Source organism: Pezoporus wallicus, unplaced genomic scaffold (genome assembly GCF_028554395.1).
Source record: "Pezoporus wallicus isolate ANWC-B61680 ecotype Strahan unplaced genomic scaffold, APGP_CSIRO_Pwel_v1 contig_6464, whole genome shotgun sequence".
In the NCBI taxonomy this organism is placed as follows: Eukaryota; Metazoa; Chordata; class Aves; order Psittaciformes; family Psittacidae; genus Pezoporus; species Pezoporus wallicus.
Window position 1 is genome coordinate 5,079,225 of NW_026642130.1, and position 17,166 is coordinate 5,096,390.

Sequence of the window (17,166 nt, forward strand, 5' to 3'; positions counted from 1 at the left end):
CAATATATTCTTCTACTATCTTTGTCAGCCAAAGATCCCAGAGAGTTTTACACAGAGGGGCAGAAATATTATCACCACCACTATTATCTAAGTAGATAAATTGGGAAAAGAAGCAACCAGGTTGAAGTAATCCTCTGAGACCAACAGACCAGTGCTCAGTGCACTGAGAATAAGCACATTTGGGCACTTGATCAGGCAACTGATTTGTAACATGCTGTCCAGCAGCAGCATGAAAAATTTCCAAGGAAGCCAGGGGGAACTTGTTCTCATGTCAACTGCAAGAGGTTTTGCTTTTGTTTGAAGATGTGGGAAGTGCTGGCAGCCTGATATGCTAAGAGCTGTCTCAGTTCTGGAGGTGAACTTGAGAGCATTCAAGCTCTCTCCCATGGACGGACTGCATAAAAGTTCAGTGGAGTATCTAGAAGGATTTGGTTTTCTGTGCAAGGTATTACATGCATGGTCATCTCATGTACCTTTGGTGGTACAGGATGAAATGGAATAGCCAGAGAAGTAAACGGTTTTTAAAGGTCCAGTAACAAATAATCAACAGTATAAGGCAGCTACATGGTTCAGGCTAGAAATACTAAAGTAAAGGTTGAAGGAAAACACTGAGAGAACTTAAACTTACTAGTTATTTCTGCTGTGTACGTCGCTGGGTTTAGCTGGTATGATGAATCTAGAAATTGTGGTGTAACTTTGTTGGCATTTGCTAGCTGTTCAAAGCTTACTGTTCCTGCTTTTACTTCGTAGTTTGCAAAAACACTTCCAGGCCTGAACAGATACAAGAACAAGAGAAGCACCAGAATTAAATATCCTTGCATATTAGTGGTTTTCTATGTTGTGTTGATCCATCTTGTGTGACTAGGAAGGCTTCACAGGGCTCTCCTTTGAAGGCTCCTGATGTGACTCAAGACTTGATCTGGAATACATGAAGGTTATGCTACAGCTCTTCCCAAAGTAAGAACACCTCTGTGTGAGATCTCCTTTGCCTACTGTTAATCTCCATTAAACTTCTCTTAGATACCTAAAATACAGCTACATTTACATATGTGTGGACATAAATAATATCTCTGTTACTCAGATCCAATGTTATAGCCAGAGTCAATGTACTAACTCATCTTCCTGATGATCTAGGAAATTATACTAGGTTTACTCACATCTATTTCCCCCTTTGGGTGGAATTCAGTCTTTCCCATAAAAGGCTTTGATCTAAATGGAGAACAGTTATGTTTCTTGGAATTTTGCACAGTAGTGAATTTTACCCACAATCCTATTTCTATGCTAATAGTTGACCTTTCCTTTGAAGCTTTTATACTGTTATTCAGCATGTATATACTGAGTCATAAGCCCGCAGATGGTAGCCTCGTGCCAGTGGCTCCTAAGCCAAGCACACGCACCAGGGTTAAAGCCCTTCCTGAATCTTCATCAATGAAGACAAGCCTTCCTCATAGGAGAAGAAAACCTCCTATCTTCAAACCCAGGCAGATGGAGCTCGTCTAGCCTTGTATGGTCTTCCATCTAAGAGAAGGACACTCTTACAAAACCTACGACCTGTGGACTTTGCTGTCACCGTCCTAGCTAGCTAGGCCATGGCAGTTAAACCTCAGGTGTAAAGTTCTGCACAAGCTGTGCCTCACCTAAAAAATCCACTGCGCAGGCTGGAAGGGCTCACTCTCACTTGTCTGTATGGACAGGCGAGGGTCGAAACGGCAGGTGACAAGGTGCATGAGAAGCTGCAGATCCAAACTTGCATGTGGGCGAACCAGTGCATGGGTAGCTCGAGATTGCTCAGGAGATGACAGTCATGGTTGGACACTTCCTGATTGCCTAAGCACCCTTTTTGCCAACCAGATTTGCATATTCCGCATGCCTTTGGTCATCGTGCTTGTAGTAAGCATGGTTAAAGCCCTTCCCAAATCTTTGCTTGTGAAGCTAAGCCATCAATCAATCAATATACTGAGTGTGGATTCTAGCCAGAGTGAAGGTAGTCTTTGCTGACTGGCATCTCATTGAGACTGGACAGAAGGATTTGTGTCTTTCATGAAAAAATATAATTGTTTACTTACCTGAAACCAGTCACTGTTGCCGATACAAAGCCTGGTAAACATCTGTAGCTAGCATTAAACTGTAAAAAAAGAAGACATATCACGACATAAGTCCTCTGTACATTGCTCTAGTCCTCTGTACATTAAAATGGGAAACTCTCCATTTTACACTGATGTAAGTGCACATAGCATATGTGATATGACAGGCCTGGTGTTTTCCCCACTTTCATGGGATAAGTTTGTGTTGATGGTTTCATTCTATGTGTGCTCATGTGGATTTAAGCTGGGACCCATTATGTGATTTATTTTTTCATGCTTTTGATGCAAAACATTCTAAATACTTTTCTATTGACAGACATATTAAAATCAATGGAGATATTGTCATTGCCTTCCAATGGAGGTCAGCCTTTGCCCACTTTATAGCTACCACTGCTGCATACTTGACAGCTACTCACAGACACAGTGACAGTACACCAGATTTAACAGACACTTATGGTAAATACCATATTTCTTAGAGGGCTTTCTTCCTTCAGAGATGGAAAACTAAAGTCATTACCGCTTTTTCAAGGTCAGCTTTGTATTGTTTGTATAGTTCGGAAGAAGAATCCCTGAGATCATCCTGAAAGTCTGTGTCAAGTCTGACTGACATATTCATTACAATGGGCTCTCCCATACCACATGAATCTGTAAGGAAAAACATTCAAATTAGTGTAAAAAACAAACAAAATCAATGCTTACAAAGTGATTTCTTAGCTTATTCTTCTAATTTAATCATAGAATTATAACATCATACAATGGCTTGGGTTGGAAGGGATTTTTAAAGATTATCCAGTCAAACCCTCTTGCCATGGTCAGGGACATTCATCCTGACCTTGAATACTTCCAATGATGGAGCAACCACAACTTGTCTGGGCAACCTGTTCCTGTGTCTCACTGTCATTAATGTGAAAAACTTTTTCTTTATGTTCACTCTAAACCTACCCTCTTTCAGTTTAAAACCACTGCCTCTTGTCCTGTCATTACAGGCCCTGGTAAAAACTTTCTGTCTTTCCTATATAGGATCATGGAATCACAGAATAGTTAGGGTTGGAAAGGACCTTAAGATTCCAACCTCCTTCCACGAGCGGGACACCTCACACTAAACTATCTCACCCAAGGCTCTGTCCAACCTGGCCTTGAACACCACCAGGGATGGAGCATTCACAATTTCCCTGGGCAACCCATTCCAGTGCCTCACCACCCTCACAGTAAAGAACTTCTTCCTTATATCCAATCTAAACTTCCCCTGTTTAAGTTTTAACTCATTACCCCTTGTCGTATCACTACAGTCCCTAATGAATAGTCCCTCTCCAGCATCCTTGCAGGCCCCCTTCAGATACAGGAAGGCTGCTATGAGGTCTCCACGCAGCCTTCTCTTCTCCAGGCTGAACAGCCCCAACTTTCTCAGCCTGTCCTCTTTTGGGAGGTGCTCCAGTCCCCTGATCATCCTCGTGGCCCTCCTCTGGACTTGTTCCAACAGTTCCATGTCCTTTTTATGTTGAGGACACCAGAACTGCACACAATACTCCAGGTGAGGTCTGACAACAGCAGAGTAGAGGGGCAGGATCACCTCCTTCAACCTGCTGGTCACACTCCTTTTGATGCAGCCCAAGGTATGGTTGGCTTTCTGGGCTGCAAGCACACACTGAAGCCGGCTCATGTTTGTGTTCTCATCAACCAACACCCCAAGTCCTTCTCCATAGGGCTGCTCTGAATCTCTTCTCTGCCCAACCTGTAGCTGTGCCTGGGATTGCTCTGACCCAGGTGTAGGACCTTGCACTTGGCATGGTTAAACTTCATGAGGTTGGCATCAGCCCACCTCACAAGCGTGTCGAGGTCCCTCTGGATGGCATTCCTTCCCTCCAGCATATCAGCTGAACCACACAGCTTGGTGTCATCGGCAAACTTGCTGAGGGCGCACTCAATCCCACTGTCCGTGTCACCTACAAAGATGTTGAACAAGACCGGTCCCAACACCGATCCCTAAGGGACACCACTTGTTACTGTTTTCCCCCTCTAAGTATTGAAAAGCCACAATAAGTTCTCCCCAGAGCCTTCTATTCTCTCTCAGCCTGTTTCCATAGCAGAGGTGCTCCAGCCCTCTGAGTATCTTTGTAGCCTCCTCCAGACTTGCTCCAACAGTCCCACATCCCTCTTGCACTGGGGATCTGAGCTGGATGCAGGCCTGCAGGTGGGGTCTCACAAAAGCAAAGTAGAGGGGCAGGATCTCCTCCCTCTACCTGCTGGTCATGCTTTTTCTGATGCAGCCCAGATCTGGTTGGTTTTCTTGGCTGTGAGTGCACACTGCAGGCTCATGTCCAGTTTTCACCCACCAGTATCTCAGCATGGCTGTTCTCAATCCCTTCACTCCCCAGCCTGTATTTATACTGGGGATTGTGCAGGACCTTGCTCTTGGCCTCATTGAACTTCATGAGGTTTGTACAGGCCCACTTCTCAAGTGGTCAAGGTCCCTTTGCATGACATCCCTTCCCTCTTGTGAATGAAGTACACCACTCAGCTTGGTGTCATCTGCTGACCTGATGATGCTATACTCAATTCAACTGCCTATGTCGTTGAAGAATATAATAGTACAGATCTTTGAGGACATCACTTGTAACTGGCTTCAATTCGTACATTGAACCACTGACTGTAACTCTGGATGTGGCCATCTGACCAGTTTATTGTCCATCTAACATTTCATCTGTCAAACCCATATCTCTCCAATTTATCAGCAAGAATGTTGTAGGGGATCATATCAAAGACCTTATAGACGTCTAGGTAGATTACATCTGTAGCTTTTCCCTTGTCCACTGATGCAGTTAGTCCACCCCCTAAGACCACTAGATTAGTCAGGTAAAATTTTCCCTTGGTAAAGCTGTCTTAATGCTAAATCAAAATCTTACAACTGGCCAAGATTCATTTGTATAATAGGAAAGTTGGGATTCTTCTGATTTTTTATATCTAATTTAGATGCCTGGCATCTGCTAGAAATCTATGCAAAACTGTGGACACCTTCAAAAGGTGATAAACATCTTTCCTACAATGGTTGAATTACTACATTGCTCTAGCTATAGACAGCTTGCATGAATAAGTTTGATCAAATACTTATCTTTCATATACTGAAAGTTACACAGGATGAATATCCACTTATGTTTCACTGAAATTAATGTAAAAATCCTCAGTGACTTTGGAAGGGTAATATTCTGGGTGAAAACGCATCAATGGGCACAAAATAATATAAAATGCTTAAAGAGATACTGGAATTTTCTAAGTTGGGTCCACTTAAGGACATGTCCATACCATTCAGTGGAGGAGCATTGTACCAAGGGCCCTGGACTTCCAAAGGGTATGTGACTTCCACATGGAAGAGATACTAGGTGTAGTTCTGGAAGTAGTACGGCAGTGTTGAAATGAGGCTGCCCTGTGATAAAACATTGCCTCCAAGCAGAGTTGATTAGAATGGGCATGCTGACAGCACTGGACTTCTTCCAGCTCTAGGGCTGCCTCCGGATGACTCTGCATGCTGCTCATCACAAATCAGAGGAAGAGCCTCATGGGTGTTTGTCTTGGATTGCAGAGAAGCAGAGTTCCATCACACTGCTGTCAAACCTAAGTGCCCAGTCATCAGTCAGGTTCCTAAAAGCCCATGGGCGTCTTGTCACAAGAGTCATGAAATAAAGCCAGACAAAAGATTCGTGCTGGATTTTTGCTTCCTTGTTTTGAGCACTGTGGCACACTTTGATCGCATATGTAAGTTCCTCTGTTGAAAATCTGATGAGATGAAACTTTCTTTACTTAGCAGAAGCTGGAAGTCCTGAAGAGGCAGGAGAGTGATTCCAGAAGCTGGGGCTCCAGTATGGCACTAAATATCTGCAAGTACTTGGGTCAAGGTGGACCCACATCAGAGTGATGAAGTTCAGCACTCTTTCTCCTTACCTTTAGTCTGTGGCTCACAGTAAGACCCAGAGAAAGGCATTTCCTTCATGTAGCCACAGGGCAGATCAGGTGCTAGGCTGACAGAAGGGCAGGTTATCAAGTCACCACACACCGCACTTGGCCAGGCATATCCATCTTCACAGGAACAACAGCTACTGTTCTCACCACTGGGCAGACAGACTAGTATCAGACAGAGAAATACTATGAGAATGGTAAACATAGCATTTTATATTGCATGATATATATTCACCCTGTGTACCTTTATGCCAGTGATCTCAACTAAATGTTGCCCTTCTTGTGAGTTCACTTGAATGATGCAAACTTCTGACACCTTGCAAACCTTACTATACTAATGACAACTAACCAGAAATGGGGACTAGACTGGTACAGTGATAAGTCTGATTAATTACTTTTAAGTAATCGAATGCAGATGTAAACCCTGATCATAAAAATTTACCTGGTGTGTTGGCCAGGGTCCTGTGATAGTTTTCAGATTGGGTGTTTCTGTATTGCCTAAGCTGGAAGCAAATGTCTAGGGTTTTAAAGATTTTAAGAACAGATAATGGTCATTACATGGTGACTAGTGAGTTGCTGTCTAATTCTGTCTTCTGACAGATGCTGCATGAGAGAAGGTAACGTTACCACCAAGTCCTTAAAAGACATACATTCTCTCTAATAAAAGAAATAAAAAATAAAAACATAAACCCCAAACCACTTCACTCTCAGTTTTTCTGTACCATTGACAAAATAAGGTATTAAAGTAATTTTCACACATTGCATGTGACCCTGAAGACCTCTAGAAGATCCATTTGCATGTTGTTTTGAGAAGCAATGAACATTTCCTTTCACTCCTTTATGGGTCAGCTCATGTAATAAAACTTGTCTGGTATCTTGTACAGTAAGAACATGGTTAGAGAATATACCAGGGAAAGACTGCACTTCATGCAGCCTATCTTGATCAGGGTCAGAGTACAGCCTCTTACAGCAATTTATGTTTCAAATGCAAGTGGAGGGAAGTAAACAGTCTGATAACTGCAGTCGCAGCTTCCTGACACTTGAAAGTAACTCAGACTGCCTGTTAGTCAAACTGGAGCAAAATCCTTTGGCTCAGGCTTCCTCTGGCTTTGTCCTTTCCTTAGGAAAAGAAAATCATTCAGGGCTATTCCTAATGCCATTATACAAAGGGGGTGGAGAGATGCAGATAACAAAACATGCTGTTGTGAGCTTCAGTCTTCATGGGTCTTCCATACACAGCAGAGACAGTTCAGTTTTGCTGATTCCTAAGCATGATGGATGGTAAAACTGGGAGAGATCAACTACTGGCAAAAAAAAGCATAATATATAAAAATAAAGCAGATTATAAAAGTAAATAACCAACCCACCTGTGGTAATGTTGATGTTTGAAACTGTCATTTCTACATTTGAAATATTCGTTGAAACTGAAAGATTAAGATTTTTGAAGTAGTCTTTGACTGGCTTCAGGAAAGATGAATCCGTAAGTCTTACTTCAATGTCAATGGTGTACTCCAGAGGGGGAAGGTCAAAAATAAGCACTGAAAGAGAAGAGAAATAGCATGAGACTAAGCTGTGTGTGAGGGAAAATCAGAAATTGATAGCTTCCATTTTGGCATTTGGGATCTTTGTTGCTTAGTGTGGCATTCTGCTTAGGAAATCTTGTTTCCTACTCAGCAGATATTTTGCACATGTTTTATCTGCTGGTTGTCTGACAAAAGACAGATTTCTTTGGTCTTTGGACAATAGGAAGCTGATGCAAATGGCATAACAGATACAGAAAAAAGCTGTCCCACCCTTTCTCTCCTTTGACTCAGTAAGTCAAGGTACCTTAAGAGGTGCTGGCCCCAATAGTGGTTTCACCCTTGGCTTACTAGAATCATATTGTTACCACATGTTTGTGTACGTACTGTTTCGCTTCTGCCTTTGCATCTCTGATTGAAAGTTTTCCTCTATTAGTTCACTGTCAATCTGTGGGGAAAAAAAAGAGAGTGAAGCTCTGTGAAAAAACAAAGTGAAGCTTTAGCTGCTGTTGTTGGCAAAGAATTGATGGAGAATGTATGTAGATAGTGTTTCTTTCCTCCACCAATCTTAGCCCCTCCTAGGTTTTCCTCTTTAAACAGAATACGTGTATCTTCCATGTAGGAAAGTAAGACACTACCTGAAGGACGTACTGAGTGTGTAGGAGTCTCTTTGTATATTTCTGCAAGGCAGTTGCCTCAGCTTACCAGGAATTCATCAGCTAAGGAGCTGATTCAGTGCTTTTAGTCCATGGCTAGCCTTGCAAACTTCTTGGGAAACCTAGCCACTCAGCCTCTGAATCCAGAACATGGACTCATGCCACCCTCTGCTTTCCTCTTTGCTCTGAGCTTCCAGCTCTGCAGCAGCAAAGCCAACCTGAGTAGGAGTAGAAAAGGGTTTGAAATGTCTTGGCTCCAGCTTAGGTGTCATGTCAGCTATTCTGTGGGCACAAGGTTGACTAGGGCAATGGTGGTACAATTTCAGTATGACTGGGTTCACGCAGGGTGCAGCCAAGTGAGATGCAGACCATCTTATTTTTTTAAACATGCCCTAAAAATACACTGGCACCACAGTTAGCAAGAAAGGCTGAAGAACAAGCAAAGACACAGGCAGGAAATTCACATCTTTGCCAGTTTCTTGATTCCTACTGAAATCTTTATTTACAGAAAGGGTGAATAGCTTGGCAACTCTTAAGTAATCTCCTTACATAAAGGAACCATCTGGTGTGTGATTAGAGCTGGGCTTCATATTGCAGCTGTGCTGTCAGCAAAGATCCCAAAGTGCTCTGGCAGTTTTGCACTGTTGGGGTACTGCTGTTCACCTCAGAGGTTAGCTAAGAGAGTTACAGAAAGCCCGCTGTGACCCATGTCTTCCTCCAGTTTTGGACTAAGTGGTTTCCCTTTTCAATTATTCTCCCAAACAAATGCAGGGTATTGCTACATGGCTAAATAGTTCAGGTATTTCACAGCATTAAATGATGGCTCATTTGCAGGTTGAAATAGGCATCAGTGGTGTTGAAAAACAAGGTGTTACTCTTAATGAAAATGCCTAAGTACTGAGATGGAGACAGTTTGGAAAAACAGAGCAAATGAGATACTTGGTCACTACTATACATCTGCCAGAGAGCAGATCAGGCTGCTGGCATCAGCTGTATCTTGGATTGCAAAAAAAAAGGATTGGTGGCAGGAACAGCTTCAGGAGTTCCCACCTTCCTCTTCAAGTTTGCATGCCTTTTTTCAACCTGCTCAAAAAATTACACTGTGCTCTGGTCAGTCCATCAGAACTAAGGTCCCTGTTGTTTTAGGGGCAGAACATAGATGTTGGAGTCCATTTTGGCTTGGCATCTTCATAATGTAGAAGATGAAAGAAGCATTTTCTGGACCAATAGTAATTGTGATAGACCAAGTGTTGGTAGATTTGTACATTAGTTTTCCTTACCAAAGTACATTAACTTCCACTTGGTCATACCATTTTTTTCTCTGTTCCTTTTTTCCTTTCCAGTTAGGGACTATTCGTACAGAAACTGTGTTAATAAAACCATATAGAGGACAAAGCACAAAATGGTTTTTCCACAGTTCACACTATTGATGAAGCAAAAACAGTATGGGAAGATTATTGAAAAAGTGGGAAAGCGAAGTGAAGTCTGACTGCAAGCACAATGCCTAAACACAGGTCTCTCAGGAGTGGCATTTTGATCATCTACTTGTCCTATTGTCAAGACAGTGGTAAAACTCCTGTCACCTACATGTAAGCACTTCCGTGCCTGAGCTAGTTTTGTTTGCACACCACTTCTAGGCAAGATTTATTTGATTTCTCTCTCTCATGGGACAGGTAAATTCCACCCAGGAGCAGTGCTTATGTAACTGTTATTTAACTCTAGGGACCGCAATTTAAATCCCTTGTGGACTAACATAAGTGAGAAATCAGTTTTGCTCAATCCCTTCTGGAGAGGAGTAAAACTGGGAAGCAAGGAGACCCCAGTTCCTGGATTTCTCCATCTCTTTTACACACTGGCTAAAAGTTTCGCCACCTGGTTTGAGTTTCCCCACCTGATCTTATACTGACTTTCTCTAAGGTTTTGTGGATAAAAAGGAGAGCTATTGTAGCTGGGTGCTACACTTAGAGACCAAATGAAAACCAATGGGGCTGGGAAACGATACTCACTACATATCGGATGAATGGCTCAAAGTTTGAGTCTTGTGATGTCTGGCAACATGCTGTGACCAGTAGAAACAGGCAGTGGAGACCTTCAGCAATCAGGGATGGCATTTTGCCCAGTAACTTTGCTGTACAGCCTGAAAAGAAAATGAAGCAAAAACACTACGGGATTTTCAGCCGACTCACACAGTAGGAAACACCAAACACTCTACAAAACCAGTGTGTTCAGACTTTTTCAGCACCATCTGTTTGACTGCTCCATCCAGGAAGAGCATGAAGCAAGCTCTGCCACTGTCACCAGACTGTTTCCCTCGTATCTCATTTTTTTCACATCAGTTGTACCTACTCAAAAAGGAGGGAGAAAGAAATCACCCGGAGAAGGCAGAGTCACAAGTAGATTAATAACAAGGACAAATGAGGTGCTAAAAATTCATCTGCCATGAGAAAAGTTGACTTTGGATCTTCAGATATTTCTCACATTGGTACTTGGCAAATGCACAGCCAGAACATGAGGGAATAGTCAGGAATGTTGCTGTGAAGGCCTGTCCTGCTGCAGCAAGGGAGAGCTTTGCTACCAGTCATGTCCCACCCTGGAGAGGGCTGTAGTAATATCATGGGCTCAGCTAGAGATTTCTGTGTGTTTGTTACCCCTTGGCTAACCAGACAAACAATGAAAAGTGATATGTTCTTGAAAAAAATCCTTGCAATTCTGAATTTTTAGCATATATCTCCATTAATTGCACTGAAGTTTACAAATAAATAACCTAGAATACAAGAATATTTACACACCGAAACAACAAAGCAAGAAATCAAAAAAATCAGGCAACCAAAACCCAGAAAACCCCAACCTTTTCCAGCTCATTCATACCTAAGCTAATTTACTTGTGCAACAGATTGGATGATGAAACAGAAAGGGAGAGGTAAAATGTGCATGAACCCTTATTACAGGTCTTGATGCATTTCTGCAATCAGACGAAACAGAAAGGAGCTGAAGAATATGTAAACATATGCATTTTCCTATGAACATACACTTTATGATTATTCCTAAAAACACAGGCAAAACATGCCTCTAGCACACTTTCCTAGCTCCAGAATGAACAGCTAGTAGAGAGGTACAGGAAAAGGAAGAAACCAAGTAGATTATGAGAATCATTTTAAGAAAGGCACTGAGAAAAGACTCAAGAATAGTACTGAACAGTACCTGAGTGGATAACATCAGCTTCATTAAAATAATGAGCTTTTGTACAGTTATGATCTTTCTGCATTGAAAGATCTGGCTGTGAAAGGCTGTGAATCACTAGGGGAAAGCAGAAATATCAGCACCTCCTGAGATGATAGTGAACATTGGCAATGACTGCCGATCGCCACCATGATATATATCAGAGCTGGGGCTCACAAGAAGACAGGGTGCTTCATTGTGACTTTACAGATCAGAAGAGCCCATGATGGAAAATTACAATATGAACATAACCTGAGCTCTCACCTTGTGAATGGATAGAGGACAGCAAGGATCTTATAGCCAAGCAATATGCCTGCTGTCACTGATGCAGATATCCAGCAGGGACGTACCAGTGTTTCTCACCAAATGTGGCTCTTCAAGCAATTCATCTGCAATGAGATTTCACCTGGATACTAGTTAAAAGATAGGGGGAAAAAGCAAGAGGAAATTATTTGCTTTTCCAATAGAGAGATGTCATAACCAGAGCTCTGCAGGATCCTGTGTGTAAGCCTGCGTCTTACCCTCGGTTCCCAAGTGACTTGAAAAAGGCAGTGATAGTGATACAACACTGTGGAAAACTTTAAATGACTGAGACTGAGAAAAGCAAAGTCTGCCTGTGCAGACAGTGTTGGGACAAAAGATTACTGAGTGACTGAGTTATGAAATCCAGGGAATTCAGCACTGATAAGCATAAAGAAGAGAGAAACAATCCTGATGTTACGTATACTCTGATGGACTGATAGACTCTGAGCTGACTATTACCACTCAGAAAATGGGGTCTGAAGAAATGTCAGTGGAATTCTGAGGTGCAGTTAAAGAAGGAAAATCAATTTTAAGATATTCTAAGTTAGCAACGGGGGGGGGGGGGAAACAAAAAAAAAAGGGGGGGGGGAACCCCAAACCCACAAAAAAAACCCCAAAGCAATAACCTCCTGCTAGTATCTGGACATTTGAGCTCACCCAGCATGGCTGTTCTTATGCTTCTATGTAGGGATAACCAGAAAGTAAGACATCTCGCTGATTCAGATTATCTTCCCACTCCACCCTAAAATCCATTAAAAGAAGATTGTTTCAGAATGTGTGTATATATATATATATATATGCATATATATATTAATGCACTGGATGAATGGCTGTCAGAACTGGGGGGTGGGGAGTGGTAGGGACAGAAGTAGGAAAAAGTTTCTTAGCTTTTCTGGGCACGTCCAGCACTGTATCCAGCATTCCACAAAAGACACTATTTTGCTGTTTTGAAGACATTATCCACATGTGACAACCTCAAACTTGCATGGATCTGGCTAATCCCAAGACCAGGATGGATCAAAATGGACCAAGAGGGAAACATTTTCAAGTTATAAGCTGTGACACAGATCCTTGATATAGTGACATGACTTACTAGTAGAAACACTAACAAAAGAAAGATTGCTGATAGTTTTGTATATGCACGTATGCTTCCAGCATATGGTACACCAGCTTAACCTGCACAAAAAAACTTGTACTTCATGGCAGAAAGGAAAAAAACCATTAAACAAAATTTATGATGAGGCTACACAGCATCTGCTATGGTTTTGCATGTATCGCTTGCACTGTCCGCAAACTTGCATTCATATTCAAATGTTGTGGGTCAGCCTCTATTTACAGATGCACCCTTTGTGCAACCATGTAGCTGAGACCAAACACCCTGTTAATGGAGAACTGTGCTGCTATTCAGGCTTTGATAGCTATTTAAAAGTACTCAAACCAGTATCTAGAAAGCCAGAAAACTAACAAATATCAAATTGCAAATGGGGGAAAATATCAATGCTCTTCTCAAGTAATGGCTGCTCCCCTTGTTCATTTAATTTTTCATTGAAGAAAAAGAATTGCAGTAAACTTTTCAGTGAGCAATTTCTTAAAGTATCTATCTACCTTCAGTTGGTAAAACAGAAGATATGGGGACACATTCATCATTTCTCATAAAAACTGTCTCCTGGGAGGCAATAAACACCTTCCACTTATTAAGACCCAATATGCTACAGAAACCCAGGTTTGCTACCAAATTGCATCTCCACGGCATTCAGGCTAAAAAATGTTTAAAGTTAACTTTAAAGTGCAGAAGATTCCTAGAGGTAAATAGCAACTTGTCATTTTAACCCAGGAGAGAGGCGATCTACATGACCTTCTCTTTACTTTTTCTGTAAGTTTCTTTTTTCCATGAATGTTGAAAAATAATTACACCCTCTTATAAATCACAATAGAAACCATCACATATCTTTTAGAAAATAAAAATGTTACCTGGAGATATAATCTGTTTTACCTTCTCAGTTGATTCAAGTTGAAGACCTTCTAATTACATCCGTCTTAAACATCCTCTGTTTTCTACTACAGCCCAGTCTACTCTCTCAGAGGGAAACCAAGACACAAGAACTTGTATAATTAGCTGAACATGTTATGACCAGAGATGCCACTGCAGAAAACCCACAAGGCATTTTAAGAGGAGCTGTTTCCTGATACCATCCATCAGGTAGTAGTTACTAGTTCCCCCTGCACTGATCTAAGTCCTTCAGGTTCTTATCTGCAGATTAGTTTATCAAGTGGACTAACTTGTTCTGCTGCTATTACTCACCTGCTTTCTTCTAACAAAAGAAGGTGTTTGAGGACTGAAAGCAGTAAAATCCTGTTTTGCAGCTATGGCTAAATGTCTGTGGGTTTGATTAAATTAAAAAGAGAGGAAAACCCTCAAGTTTTCCCATACATGCTGGCAGCATGCTTGCTATGGGCTGGACCTGGAAGGCACTAGTGACATGCGTCGATAATCTTGGAGAAGGAGTATGCAGACCTATGGCTCTGATAGCTACTCTGAAAGGTGGGGAAGTGCAGGAAAATCCCAGAAACCAGGGGAAACTCTGATGTGTTACTGATGTTTCTACCTTGAATAGAATCTGGAGCCATGAAACCCACTGTACAAGCAGGGACCATCTGTCCAAACAACAGTGGGGCCCTTGTCCCTACAGTGTTTTATCACAGCTGGTTTATCAATGGAATTTCTTTCCACAGCAATGTGTGTGAGACAGTGATTCACTGAGCTCATGTAAAGTCCGTTGGAAAGCCTGGGGTTGAGCTCATGTTGTATTACAGACTCAGAAGAAAGATGGTGAAACCTCTCAGAATCTGGATGCGACACTGCAGGTTCTTTACACCATTTGCTGCTCTTACTATTTTGGACTCTGAATTCACATGGTCAGCCTCTCAGAGAGATGTGTTTTAGAAATGTAAGGACAGAGTGAATCCTGAGCATATTTGAACTAATAGGCAGATTACTTTGAGATAAAGAGTTTGGGACTGAATCTGGCAATGCCTGGGGCTTCATTTATCATCTCTCTCACATGACTTTATATAGTTTTTCCCACCACAGTCTTGTAGAAAAGAATCTGGATGAACTCCTAGCAAATTGCTACCTAAATCCACTCAGCAAGATGATGTTGCAAATAAGGCTTATCTAATGCTGAAGTATTTTTAATTTAAGACCTGGAAGGTAACAAAAATGCTCTACTTGATGCTCTTGATGCTGTGGCTGGAGTGCTGTGTCTGGATGTTGCTGTATCAGAGAGTACCCAAAGGAGAGCCATGTGAATGCTAAGACATGAGCAGAATATGATCTTGCGAATAGGTTGAAGGTTGTTTGGTGTAGTCAGGACAAGACTCAGCTAAGGACACAGTAACTTGTTTGTCACTTGGTAAAGGACTGACATAAATGTTCACAGCAACAGCTGGGTGAAGGATGATCTGGAATCATACAATCTGAAGCAAAGTTAAATATGTCGGTGATTATGGAAAATGTGTAATTGTAAAAGTTAGAAGCACTGAATAGAGCTACCCAGGGCAGATGCAAAGTTCCCTTCACTGGACTATTTTAAGAACAGGCAATAAAATTGCATAAAAAGGGGCACCAGGTAGATGGTTTATTGACCTCTTCCAATTACTTCAGTTTCTTTACACTGCTTCTATTTCTGTGCAATCAGTGAGCTCAAAGAGATTCAGAGACATGCAAGACCACTGTTCTTTGTACTCAGAACTCAGTCTGGACTGACTAGGGCAGTGACCATCACCCTGTACTCAGCACTGGGGAGCATGCACCTCAAATCCTGTGTTAAGTTCTGGGCCCCTCACTACAAGGGAGATACCAAGGTGCTGGAGCGAGTACAGAGAAGGGCAACAAAACTGGTGAAGAGCCTGAAGCACAAATCCTGTGAGGAGTAGCTGAGGGAACTGTGGTTGTTTAGTCTGGAGAAAAGGGGGCTCAGAGGAGACCTTATTGCTCTCTACAACTACCCGAAAGCAGGTCGCAGTGAGGTGGGGTTGGCCTCTTCTCCCAGGCAACAAGCAATAGGGCAATAGGAAATGGCCTCATGTTGAGCCAGGAGATATTAGGAAAAATTTCCTCACCAAAAGGGCTGTCAAGCATTGAACAGGTTGCCGAGGGAAGTGGTTGAGTCACCAGCCCTGGAGGCATTTAAACACATGTAGAAATCGCACTTATGGACATGGTTTAGTGGTGGACTTGGCAATACTGGGTTAACGGTTGAACTAGATGATATTAAAGGTATTTTCCAAACTAAATGATTCTATCTTAGACAAGTTCAGGAATTCCTTTCTGGACCGGCACAACATTTCCACTGGTTTAAGTGCAGAGCAGGTCAACTGTATCTACAGCCTTATCAAGAGTTTCCCCAAAATGATATTTCCAGAGAAGGGCTCTGGTTCACACCCTTTTCTACATCATCACATTTTCCATCCTTTCTTACTAAGAATATACTTTTCCTTCTTGACTTACGACTTTAAATTCCTCTATTCCTCTGTGAGCCTCCCCGTGAATTAGTGATGACCTTTTAACATACTGAAATAGTCTACATGGAAAACTAAAATAATTAAGCCCAGCTATCTGCAGATCAGGCTTAATTCATAGCATGACCAAGCAGGGCTTCCTGCAAGGAAAAATATAGCTCTGCAAGACTCATGTCTGCAAGGCACAGTAACTGAAATAGAAACCACTCAACCAGATAACTGAATGGCAGCACTGACTAGTTTGAAGAAGACCTTTAAGATCATCAAGTCCAACCATTACTCCATCACTGCCAAGACCACCACTAAAACATGTCACTAAGGGCCTGATCTACATGGTATTTGAACATTTCCAGGCATGGTCATTCCACCACTTCCCTGGACAGCCTCTTCCAATATGTGATCACCCTCTCTCTGAAGAAATTTTTCTTAATATCCAGTCTAAACCTCCCTTGGCACAGCTTAAGGCCATTAGCTCTTATCCTATCAATCATTTGTCACTTGAGCAAAGAGACCAGCCATCTCCTCACTCCATCCTCCTTTCAGGTAGTTGAAGAGAGCAATAAGGTCCCACCTGACCCTTCTCTTCTTCAGACAAAGCAACCCCAGTTCTGCCCAGCTGAATGACCAAATTATCAGACCCTTCAAGCACTCCTAATGCTGTGAGAGGCCAACAGAACTTTTCATGAGCATTTCAGCATACTCTGGACAATACCAGCCAGCCCTCAAACGTCATCCTAGCTCCCCCAGAATAATTCACAGTTAGACATACTGCTTGTAGTGGAGAACAGCAGTCTGCTGGATAAGTGAGGGTATTCTGACAGGAACAGAATCGTAGAATCACAGAATCAACCAGGTTGGAAAAGGTCTTTAAGATCATCAAGTCCTATAATTACCTCAGGACTGCTGGAGACC

The 17,166-nt window shown here is 42.1% G+C and overlaps 1 protein-coding gene across 3 annotated transcripts in view; it reads right to left on the minus strand.

Annotated features, from left to right (window-relative positions):
- The window catches only part of ADGRF5 (adhesion G protein-coupled receptor F5), a 31,329-nt gene extending 19,598 nt beyond the window's left edge, over positions 1 to 11,731 (minus strand). For 2 of the 3 annotated variants that reach the window (XM_057427556.1, XM_057427557.1), the window contains exons 1-8: positions 11,695 to 11,731; positions 10,218 to 10,348; positions 7,943 to 8,003; positions 7,403 to 7,573; positions 6,021 to 6,200; positions 2,602 to 2,729; positions 2,067 to 2,125; positions 629 to 771 (exon numbers count right to left, since the gene is read on the minus strand). In XM_057427556.1, the coding sequence (XP_057283539.1) occupies positions 629 to 771; positions 2,067 to 2,125; positions 2,602 to 2,729; positions 6,021 to 6,200; positions 7,403 to 7,573; positions 7,943 to 8,003; positions 10,218 to 10,322 (847 nt within the window). In that variant the 5' untranslated portion in view covers positions 10,323 to 10,348; positions 11,695 to 11,731. The remainder of the gene's footprint in view (positions 1 to 628; positions 772 to 2,066; positions 2,126 to 2,601; positions 2,730 to 6,020; positions 6,201 to 7,402; positions 7,574 to 7,942; positions 8,004 to 10,217; positions 10,349 to 11,694) is intronic. The other variant, XM_057427555.1, reaches the window with a different exon arrangement.
- Between the last annotated feature and the right edge of the window lie 5,435 nt (positions 11,732 to 17,166).